The sequence below is a fragment of the Budorcas taxicolor genome, chromosome 4 (assembly GCF_023091745.1).
Source record: "Budorcas taxicolor isolate Tak-1 chromosome 4, Takin1.1, whole genome shotgun sequence".
NCBI classification, from domain to species: Eukaryota; Metazoa; Chordata; class Mammalia; order Artiodactyla; family Bovidae; genus Budorcas; species Budorcas taxicolor.
Genome location: NC_068913.1, coordinates 63769485 through 63781723, shown reverse-complemented (window position 1 = coordinate 63781723; position 12239 = coordinate 63769485). Strand labels below are relative to the sequence as shown.

Below are 12239 nucleotides of genomic sequence, written 5' to 3'. Positions count from 1 at the left end.
AATTGATCTTAATGAAACAGCAAAATTTACATCTTCAAAAATTAGTAATGGAAATAAAGAAAAATCTTTCAAGGGCTTAAATAAGAAGGCAATTTAGGCATCAAGCTCCTCAGCAAGATGAAAGTAAATAGATACCAACATGGAGAAATATATTGCCTAATTTGACCCTATTTCCCCTGTGAAAGATTCTCAACTCATTAAAACCAACACATTATTTTGCTTCATTCAAGGTGCAGAAAAATATAAAGTCTGACCTCCCCCTCCCCCAAAGCTACCATTTTCACTAGGGATAAATGGCTGCCTTAAGATGACATTTTGTTGGTGACACATGAAGTTATTATCACTGTGCCTGCAAACCTTTGAAAATGTTTTAAAATAAGAACTAAGGGGGCTCGGAATTCTTGTCAGCGATTTTCCAGATATTGGAACTCGCCATTATTGCTGCCAAACTTGCTTGTTAAACTGATAGTCAAGATTCACGGAAACCACGTCCAACCCTAGGCTCAAGAGGGTACACGGGTCTCTCCATTGTGAGCCTAGCCTCCCGGGAGTGCTGGTCTCGGAGCTGTCGGGGCTCCAGCAAGGGGCTTTCCTCGGTCGGTTCCGCTCACCTATGCCGATGGCCCCCCTGCCCGAGACCTGACGTCTTTGCAATAGTTGCGCCTTGTCCCAGAGCTGCTCCAGCAAAGAACTGAGAAACGGAAAGCGGCCGTTCAGAAAATCGGGCCTTGTGACCATCTCCACTGGCACGCAGTTCTGCGTTTTCAGGTTTCGGATCCTCCGCGGCGAATAATCCCGGGCGCCCCCTGGCAGGTTCCTCCTGCGTGTGCGCAAAGGCAGCTCCGGCCTTTTCACCTCCTTCTTCGGCTCCTCCTCCAACTCCCGCTCCCCAGTTCCTGTGGCCCGGCGCCGCCGTCTAGACTGCGTGGAGCGGAGAGAGTGCGACGGCTCTGAAGCCGCACCTCTGAGCTTATTCCTCGTTTGCCCGACCATTTTCTCATAGTCCCCGTTAGGATGGGGCTGGTACTCTCTCCGGCGCCGGCCCGGCCCGGCCCAGTCAGGCGAGGTCCGCAAGAGGCCTGGCTCGGCTCACAGCCTCAACGACTTGTCGCAGCGCCGTTGCAGGCTGCCCGGTCGTCAAGGCGACCACGAAACAAAACCCAGGCTGCCTGGCGCCGCTCGTGCGCCGCTCACGCGCGCAGGCCCACGTGCGCTTATCCTGCGCACCCTGCCACGTGCACCTCCCACGCGTTCAGCCCCAGGTGCCCTTATCCAAAGCACCACGCGCAACCTCTCTCGTGCGCTACCACGCGTGCAGCCCCATGTGCGCAGGTCCTTAGCACCACCCCTCGCGGACTCTCCCACGTGCGCTCGCACGTGTCCATTCTGTAGTGAGCGGACTGCTCCGCGCCCCAAGCACATCTCCTCGCGCGTTTCCCCGCGCATCTTCTCACGTGCGCGGCTCAGCTGTCATACCTTGCTAGCGGACAAGACAAGAACTTTCTTCGTTTTAATTCCTTTCTTCGGGTTTAGCCTTAGCTTTGTTTTTGCCAAAAGGTTGTCTGTTTCAAGGTTATTAACAAAAAAGGGAGATCTCAATTTTAAAAGTAACAGTAGGGGAAAAAAAAAAAAAGCGAGGGAAAGAAGCTAGAGCGTCTGACGCGCCTGGCACTTATTAGGAGCGTCTCTCCTCGCCTCCTTGAACACTTGGCTGGTATGGGACACGTAGAGTTCATCTCCTACACCGAGGCAGTGGCCCGAGGCTGCAGGCAGCAGGTGGCAGAGCTGGCGTGAACCCGGTGAGTCTAACCGCACAGCCTCAGGTTGAATGCGAATTCAGTGTTCTCCCCTTTGAGGACAGAGTTTATCCATCTATTCTGAAGTGAAATTGTGTCCCAAACCAGATTGCTCAGAATTCCTCAGAAGTTGAGCGCGGAGCTGTGCTCAGCACTCTCACCTTTCTGAACCAGAAACCACCCAGGACCACATAAAAAGAGAAACCCACAGTCACTGCAGAGCCATACGCGACGCCACAGCGACTGGCAAAGATGCACAGGGACCCTGGCGCTTGTCACGTCCTCTGCTCCCGGCTCTGCGGCCGGATCCCACACCGCCTCACGTGCCATCTGTTTCCCGACCGATCCAACTCCCTAAAACCCCTTTCCCCCGATCTGGTCTAGACGCCCTGCGGCTAGGTTAATTTCCCGGATGCCACACCGCTCAGAAATACTCAGGACTCCCATTAGCCCATAAATAAAAGTTAAACTCCTTGGCTTGTTTATTGGCACCTTTAGTAGCCTGCCCCATCTACCTTTTCAACTTCAGTTTCCCACGTCCCCGGACACAGATCTTCCTCTCCAGTCATTCCAAGTGAGGTCTTCAATGTGACTCCGTAACTGTCCCTTTACTCATAACCTGAAGCCCTCTTGGCGTTCTCATCCGTTTTTGCCTGACTCTTTCAGTTTTGTTACTTTCCAAGCCCCACCCGGTTTCTCCAGCCCAGGTTAATTTCCCTATTCCGCAGGTCTAAAATCTTGTCACTTAAATTCAGTAAGTGTTATTATTAATTTGCTGGTTTGTAAGATTACCCGTCCCCCGCGCCCGCCCCAAGGAGCCTTTCTATGTTACTGGCACTGTGTTTGCTGCTTAAAATGTTCACGCATTTAGGGAATTCCCTAACAGTCTAGTGGTTAGGACCTCACTCTTTAATTGCTGAGGGCCCAGATTCAATACTCACCCCCATCTCCACCCCCACCCCCGCGGGGCTAAAAAAATTTACAAAATGTTTTCGTATTTAATCGTATTTAAATTCAGACAGTAACTGTATGAATTAGGAAACCGTGGACTAAGGATGTAGTGATTTACCCAAGTTTTCACAACTGAAAAATCGTCCAACTCTGAGTTTAAAACACAAGGCACTTATGGGTGGTTGATAAAAACATTGAAAAAATATGCAAATTCAAAAAATACCTTATTTTTTCATATGAATATTCTAATATTGTTTTTGGAGTGCTATGATTATGTTTTCCTTTAATGAAAAGGAAATTATAGAATTATGTAAGACATGAATTGGGTGCATTTGCATCTTTATGTATGTATTAGATAGAGCATCTGATTCTGGAGCTTTTTTATTTCTCTTTATCATTATATATTTATAATATATATTATTAGTCGCTCAGTCGTGTCTGACTTTTTGCGACCCCGTGGACTGTAGCCCGCCAGGCTCCTCTGTCCGTGGGATTTTCTAGGCAAAAATACTAGAGTGGGGTGCCATTTCCTCCTCGAGGGGATCTTCCCAACTGTACATAAAAGAGACTTCATTAATGTGCATTAGAGGATACCCCATGTTAACTGTCATAGAAAACTGTCTCTTGAGCCTTTAAATTCTATACCAATTCTACATCTCTGGTTGGCCGACTGTTTTTTACTTAGGTTTTAAGGTGAATGACCTGGGGCTATTTGTTTCCATCAACCTGATTGTGAATCTATTTGCAGGCTACTACTTCTGGTATCACTTTGGGAAATTTATATTTTCCAACAGACATTTCAAGTCAACTGAATTATACACTCTTTTACCTGAAATCGATATGGTCACCTGTGCCTTTTCTAAAAATCAGTGTTTTCCCAAATAATCTGTTTATTCCTCAACTCTGTGATTTTTCTTAGATGTGTTCAAGTTATGTCTTGTTGAATATTTTCAAAGGTAATTTGAGGGTCCCTGTTGATAGATTATCAACTTAAGTGATTTTATGTTTTACATCTTTGTTTTTTGTGAGGAGTGGGTAGTTTTCTGGGAGCAAAGAGTGGCTGCTACTGGGATGTTGGCCAAATGTCATTTTCAGTGACATTTTCTTGTATAACTCTGAACTGAAATTTATGATTTTGGTCTTCTCTTCAGTCTGTTTTGTCTGCTTCTTATGTTTCTCTCTTTGCGAATTTGTTTCTTCGAATTTCCTGTTGTCTTTTGGATCACTCCATGTGCAAACAGAATAAAGCATATGCTTACCCTTAGTCTGGCCCTCAAAGGTTCAAATCTGGTCATGTTCTCCATTTAAAAAATAATTCTTATGATGTTCATTGTACTATTATTTACGTAAGTGGAAATTAGAGCTCCCTTGTCAAACAGTGAATTACAGAACACCGATGATGGTGAAGCATTACTAAATTCAATAAAGTAATTTTAAATGAATATTTAACAGTATGCTGCTGCTAAGTCACTTCAGTCGTGTCCGACTCTGTGTGACCCCATAGATGGCAGCCCTCCAGGCTCCCCCGTCCCTGGGATTTTCCAGGCAAGAATACTGGAGTGGGTTGCCATTTCCTTCTCCAATGCATGAAAGTGAAAAGTAAAAGTAAAGTCGCTCAGTATTGTCTGACTCTTAGCGACCCCATGGACTGCAGCCTACCAGGCTCCTTTGGCCATGGAATTCTCCAAGCAAGAGTACTGAAGTGGGTTGCCAGTGCCTTCTCTAATTTAACAGTATAGGAAAATACTTAGTGTTAAAAATGGGCTTACCGGGTGGAGCTGATGGTAAAGAACCTGCCTGCCAGTGCAGGAGATACCGGAGATGTGGGTTGATCTCTGAGTCAGAAAGATCCCCTGGAGGAGGGCATGGCGGCTACTCTAGTATTCTTACCTAGAAAATCCCATGGACAGAGAAGCCTGGCAGACTACAGTCCATAAAGTCACAAAGAGTTGGACACCATTGAGGTGATTTAGCATGCATATAGTGTTAAAGGTAAAATAAGCAGTGTATATATGATTCAGTGTATAGTAAACACATAGAATTAACTGTGTCCCATGGACTTCCCTGGTGGCTCAGATGGTAAGGCGTCTGTCTGCAATGCAGGAGACCTGCCTTTGCTCCCTGGGTTGGGAAGATCCCCTGAAGAAGGAAATAGCAACCTACTCCAGTGCTTTTGCCTGGAAAATCCCATGAATGGAGGAGCCAACATAGGTTTAACATAGAAGTAACCCCATACATAGGAGTAACCCCATAGGCCTACAGTCCATGGGGTTGCAAAGAGTCAGATACGAATTGAGTGACTTCACATACTCCCCTCTAAATCTTTTACATAGAAGACTCATATATGGAAAATTACCAGTGTTGTGACCTTTAGTTAGTAACTTAGTCACTCTAATGTTTATCTCCTGATCTGAAAAATGCTGAAGCACTGAAAGCATAGTAAAGCATCTAAAAGAGTACATGCTTACTTTTAAAACTGTTACTATATCTTGGGGACTTACCCGGTGGTCCAGTGGTTAAGACTCCAAGCTTCCACTGCAAGGGGCAGGGCTTTGATTCTTGGTCAGGAAACTAAGATCATACATGTTGTACACTGTGACCAAAAAATAAGATAAAGTGCTCTACAGTGACCATATTTAGAATATACTGATGAGTATTATTTCCAATTAGTGTCTTGCTCACCTATATTTCTGTCATTAGTTTTATGTTAGTTCTATTGTTAAACAGTAATAAGAATTCTGTGTTCACTAGTTAACTGAGAAAACTGAGAGTTGCCTAAATGATTTTGCATTCTCTCAGTAAGCGGAGGGATAGATTGTGTATGTGAGGGGAAACATGACACTCAGTTTTATTCTGTTGAACAGAATCATGGCATGTTTTCATCTTGTATAACTTCCCTAACAGTGTTCATTTATTTTGAGCTAGCTATTTTGGACACAGTTGTTGCAGTCATATTTAGCTACATGCTTGTTAATGACAATGACTTAAATCAGTATTCCTAATACTTATTTTCTGCTGAACTAACAGTGCATTATAATTTTATACAATGCAGTATATTCTCAAATTATTTCTGTCTCTTTGAAATGAAGATAATACGTGATTTAGCAAATTGTTTTCCTCACATAGAGATTTTCCAGTTATCTATGTCTAAAACTTGTCTCAATTTTCTTTTAGTAAAGCAATTGCTTTTCTTTATGCCAAAATGCAGTGAAACTGTAAAACCAGCAGATGGCAGTAATGACTTGTAAATCAGGATTTTAAAAATTAACAAAGTTCATTTTTTTTAAATGTGAAAAAATCACTGTTACTGTACATCAGTTAACTAAATAGGAAATGTAGGGAAATTTGAAATTAATCCATCATAAAGATATTACATTGCGTATTTCATATATCAAAATAATTAAGATATTCATCATGGCCAGTGTTCAGTTTTCACAAATAATAATGATTTTGCTTTCATTGAATCAGATATTTTTAATCAAGTTTAAGTGTTTTAACTTTGCACAAATATATAGATATAAATTTAAGTTGATAGTTGAATTACATCTATATCTAGCTTAGTTATATGGATCTGGAAAGATTGAGATAAGTGAATATTGCTTTGAAAATGTTATACAAGTTGATAATTTAAAATACTAATTTCACTTTAATAATATGCATACAAAATGAGGTTTTATTTGTGCTATTTCACAGTTTCTTATACATTACTTCCCCCCCCCCCCAACTTTATGGAACAAAGAATTGGAATTGGCATCAAAGTGTTTACCTCTAGCCTGTCATCATTAACTAGTTCTAAAGATGAGAGCAAAATTCTTAGGCTCTCATGATTGTGTTAACTATTATTGAGCCACATATCCAAGATTTTTTCAGAGCATTTAGATTTAGTGATTTTATTCATTTCAATTAAGTTTTTAAAAGAGGAACTGAATGAGATTCATTTTCTATACTTTTGTAAGACTTCCTATAAATTCACAAAGATGAAAAAAATTCTGTTTATTCATGTATCTCTGTATTTGCTTCAAAAACAGAATAACCATAGACTCAGTTTTCTTGGTGGCTGTTTATTTTCTGATTGTTCTGTTTCATATATGTTAAAAGGTCCTTTCAAATTCATCTGCAGCAAGTTACTTCCACTAAAAGAAATGTCATTGCACATGTATGTTTTATGAAACAACAGCTTCAGTCTAAAAACATTACATATCTTGCACTGATTCATTTTTACATAGTGCATTTGCTGCTATGAATTACTTTAAGAGCCTGTTTCGATTCTAGTTTTATGCAGGTGCTTGTTCATAGAAGAAAATGGAAAGTCATCAAATTGCAGTGAAGCATACAGCTTGAATGTAAATACATCTGTATGTGACACTTTGTGTAAACACTGCCTTTTCATCCACAGGAGAAAAGATATCTTGTAATAAGTTGAAATTTCTGGAAGTTCTAGTCCTTCTGTGTCTGTGAGGGTCCTATTCTCCTTTTAAAACTGTCTCTCAACCACCCATACTGGTTAGTTCCCCAGGCCTATATCAGATGAAATGAGATCTGCTTGACCTTAAACAGCTTTATATAGAAATATTTCATTCAGAGGAAGGAAGATAATCCATTAATTAATTGGGAGAATTCCTTCACTTCCCCCACAGAGAGACCACCTGATCGCATAATATGTACACACTGATTTGAGCAGAAGGGTACTCGGTAATCATTTTTAAATGACTTAACTAATACATACATAACCACGGGCATGTATTTATGTCATACCCCCAAAGTCCATTTTTCCATGAACCCAATGATGATAGTTCCTTGAATAATTTTCAACATATGGATTTTAAAAATTTTATAACCAAAGTAACTAATACAAGAACTACTACAAATAAGCAAAAGTCTTAGACCATATTAAAGAATGGACTGTTGTTTATGTATGAGCAGGTTAGATGCAAAATATAGCAAAAGAAGAAGTGAAACATAAGACACATGTGTGCTATGTTTTATATCTCATTTTAGATTGACTTAAGATTTAACTTTGATTATGACATAGTGGTAAAGAAATATCGGTGGGATATTAGCCAGTATGTCTTGGCAATTTACTTCACCAGCTCTGATTTCTTCAACTATGAAATAAAGACTTTGGACTACATAGCCTTATTAAAGGGCTTCTTAAGTGGCCCTAGTGGTAAAGAACCCACTTGCCAGTGCAGGAGACATTAAGAGACACAGGTTCAATCCCTGGGTTGGGAAGATCCTCTGGAGGAGGGCATGGCAACCCACTCCAGTATTCTTGCCTGGAGAATCCCATGGACAAAGGAGCCTGGCAGGCTACAGTTTATAGGGTTGCAAAGAATCAGACATAACTGAAGCCACTTAGCATGCATGCACAGCCTTATTTAAGTCTTTTAAAGTTGATTCCAGTTAGTATTTGAACATATGTTTAGGTAGCTGGAAAAATATACATGTTGAGTTATATAATGCCTTGTACCAAACTCCCTTGTTAACCGTGCTTCTCTTCTCTCCTTACCTGTCTCTAGCTATGTGTTCAGATTTCACCTTGATGGTCTTCATTTCAGTTCAGTTCAGTCGCTCAGTCATATCCGACTCCTTGCGACCCCATGAATCACAGCACGCCAGGCCTCCCTGTCCATCACCAACTCCCGGAGTTCACCCAGACTCACGTCCATCGAGTCCATGATGCCATCCAGCCATCTCATCCTGGGTCGTCCCCTTCTCCTCCTGCCCCCAATCTCTCCCAGCATCAGAGTCTTTTCCAATGAGTCAACTCTTCGCATGAGGTGGCCAAAGTACTGGAGTTTCAGCTTTAGCATCATTCCTTCCAAAGAAATCCCAGGGTTGATCTCCTTCAGAATGGACTGGTTGGATCTCCTTGCAGTCCAAGGGACTCTCAAGAGTCTTCTCCAACACTACAGTTCAAAAGCATCAATTCTTCGGCGCTCAGCCTTCTTCACAGTCCAACTCTCACATCCATACATGACCACTGGAAAAACCATAGCCTTGACTAGATGGACCTTTGTTGGCAAAGTAATGTCTCTGCTTTTGAATATGCTATCTAGGTTGGTCATAACTTTTCTTCCAAGGAGTAAGCGTCTTTTAATTTCATGGCTGCAGTCACCATCTGCAATGATTTTGGAGCCCAAAAAAAAAAAAGTCTGTCACTGTTTCTACTGATTCTCCATCTATTTCCCATGAAGTGATGGGACCGGATGCCATGATCTTCGTTTTCTAAATGTTGAGCTTTAAGCCAACTTTTTCACTCTCCTCTTTCACTTTCATCAAGAGGCTTTTCAGTTCCTCTTCACTTTCTGCCATAAGGATGGTGTCATCTGCATATCTGAGGTTATTGATATTTCTCCCAGCAGTCTTGATTCCAGCTTGTGTTTCTTCCAGTCCAGTGTTTCTCATGATGTACTCTGCATATAAGTTAAATAAGTAGGGTGACAATATACAGCCTTGACGTACTCCTTTTCCTATTTGGAACCAGTCTGTTGTTCCATGTCCAGTTCTAACTATTGCTTCCTGACCTGCATACAGATTTCTGAAGAGGCAGGTTAGGTGGTCTGGTATTCCCATCTCTTTCCAGAGTTGATTGTGATCCACACAGTAAAAGGCTTTGGCATAGTCAATAAAGCAGAAATAGATGCTTTTCTGGAACTCTCTTGCTTTTTCCATGATCCAGCGGATGTTGGCAATTTGATCTCTGGTTCCTCTACCTTTTCTTTTAGAACTAACACCCAAAAAAGATGTCCTTTTCATTATAGGGGACTGGAATGCAAAAGTAGGAAGGCAAGAAACACCTGGAGTAACAGGCAAATTTGGCCTTGGAATGCAGAATGAAGCAAGGCAAAGACTAATAGAGTTTTGCCAAGAAAACACACTGGTCATAGCAAACACCCTCTTCTAACAACACAAGAGAAGACTCTACACATGGACATCACCAGATGGTCAACACGGAAATCAGATTGATTATATTCTTTGCAGCCAAAGATGGAGACGCTCTATACAGTCAACAAAAACAAGACCGGGAGCTGACTGTGGCTCAGATCATGAACTCCTTATTGCCAAATTCAGACTTAAACTGAAGAAAGTAGGGAAAACCGCTAGACCATTCAGGTATGACCTAAATCAAATCCCTTATGATTATACAGTGGAAGTGAGAAATAGATTTAAGGGCCTAGATCTGATAGAGTGCCTGATGAACTATGGAATGAGGTTCGTGACATTGTACAGGAGACAGGGATCAAGACCATCCCCATGGAAAAGAAATGCAAAAAAGCAAAATGGCTGTCTGGGGAGGCCTTACAAATAGCTGTGAAAAGAAGAGAGGTGAAAAGCAAAGGAGAAAAGGAAAGATGTAAGCATCTGAATGCAGAGTTCCAACGAATAGCAAGAAGAGATAAGAAAGCCTTCCTCAGCAATCAATGCAAAGAAATAGAGGAAAACAACAGAATGAGAAAGACTACAGATTTCTTGAAGAAAATTAGAGATACCAAGGGAACATTTCATGCAAAGATGGGCTCGATAAAGGACAGAAATGGTCTGGACCTAACAGAAGCAGAAGATATTAAGAAGAGGTGGCAAGAATACATGGAAGAACTGTACAAAAAAGATCTTCACGACCAAGATAGTCATGATGATGTGAACACTAATCTAGAGCCAGACATCCTGGAATGTGAAGTCAAGTGGGCCTTAGAAAGCATCACTACAAACAAAGCTAGCGGAGGTGATGGAATTCCAGTTGAGCTGTTTCAAATCCTGAAAGATGATGCTTTGAAAGTGCTGCACTCAATATGCCAGTAAGTTTGGAAAACTCAGCAGTGGCCACAGGACTGGGAAAGGTCAGTTTTCATTCCAATTCCAAAGAAAGGCAATGCCAAAGAATGTTCAAACTACCACACTATTGCACTCATCTCACATGCTCGTAAAGTAATGCTCAAAATTCTCCAAGCCAGACTTCAGCAATACGTGAACCGTGATGGTTTTACTCTCTGCAATATACCCCTCAATTTGTTCCCTATCCTGTCCTTCGGTTGCTACACCTCCCACTGCCAACTCAGATGAACTAAGCCTATCTCACTCTACCTATTCAGCCCAGTCCCAACCTGGCCTCCACTGCATCCCTAAACTCTGTTCTGGTTCTTTCCTGATTCTATATGATGTCCAGTCTCTTAGATACAGTTGACTTCGTTGTTCCTATTCTCTAATTACATCCATCCTTTAGAAGCCTAAATGGCAACTAGTATATAAAGGGAAGAGGAAACGTCCCTAAATAATAAGTGTTTTTATGAAGACCACCAAGCTCTTGCTTTGGACATCAGAGTCCTGCTTTCACATAAATATTAACCTGTTCTTAAAAGGTAAATGTGGAAGTTGAGAATTTCCTTCTTGTCATTGCTACAATCTGAAACTCTTCTTGAAACTCATCAGTGACAATGTAAAATTTGGTAGGAGAAAAATTGTTGAGTTATGTGTTTATATTTCTTAATTAAGATTACGTACCTGGAGACACAGAAGACAATGTATTGTATAAATCCATGTATGTGAAAGGCCCATCAGAAGGATATTCAGAGAAACATAAAGTTAAGGCAATGTAGGCCTTAATTTTTCTTTCTAAAATCTAGAAATATTTGTTATAGGGTTTAGCATAGAGTCTTAGTTGTGAATACAGACAGGGTTTGAAACCTGGATATCTCACTTACTTTGTAGGTCTCTGAGCATTTAATTTCTCTAAGCCTCAATTTTCTCATACCTCAAATGGGAATAATAATAGCCCACACCTCAAAGAGTTGTTGCAAAGATTAAGTAAGATAATGTATATAAAGTATATAGATATAGTAAGTGTTTTATAAAAGTAAATAAGTATTACCATATCAAGGCTCAAGATGGAAATGGAATTATTTATATCATCTTTTTCTTTTCCAGGGAGTCCAAAGAAACAGCTACAATTCTTCCGAGGGAAAAAAAGAGGAGATAAAAATAACCCAATTTAAATTGAGAGCCTAAAACCATACAATGCTATCTAATAGGCAGAATTATCTTCTTTTTACAGATAAAAAGGAATTTTGAGGCAGGGAGAAGATTTTAGACTGTTCACTCTTAACTCACAAGTACACATGATTTACTCCCCTGGAAGTCCTCAAAGTTGACAAGTTGGGCCCTAAAAAATGGAAATGAAATATTTTCTGGATAGCTTTTTTTATGTTTTAAAGTAACAGCTTTAGTGATATATAATTCACATAGCATGAAATATACTCTTTTAAAGTGTAGGATTCAGTGACTTTAGTATATTCACAGTGTTGTGGTACAATCACTGCTATCTAATTCCACATTTTTACTACCCCGCACCCCCAAAATACATCATACTAGCTAGCTGTCATTCCCATTTCCCCTTCCTTCTATTCCCTAGCCGTCTGCTTTCTGTCTCTCTGAGTATCTTTCTACTGGGTATTTCATATAAATGGAATCACACAATATGTTGTTTTTTGTGTC

The 12239-nt window shown here is 40.9% G+C and overlaps 1 protein-coding gene across 1 annotated transcript in view; it reads right to left on the bottom strand.

The window, feature by feature from the left end:
- The window catches only part of DPY19L2 (dpy-19 like 2), a 93526-nt gene extending 92533 nt beyond the window's left edge, over positions 1-993 (bottom strand). The window contains exon 1 of the mRNA XM_052638961.1: positions 612-993. Coding sequence (XP_052494921.1) covers positions 612-993 — 382 coding nt within the window. The remainder of the gene's footprint in view (positions 1-611) is intronic.
- Positions 994-12239: the final 11246 nt, after the last annotated feature.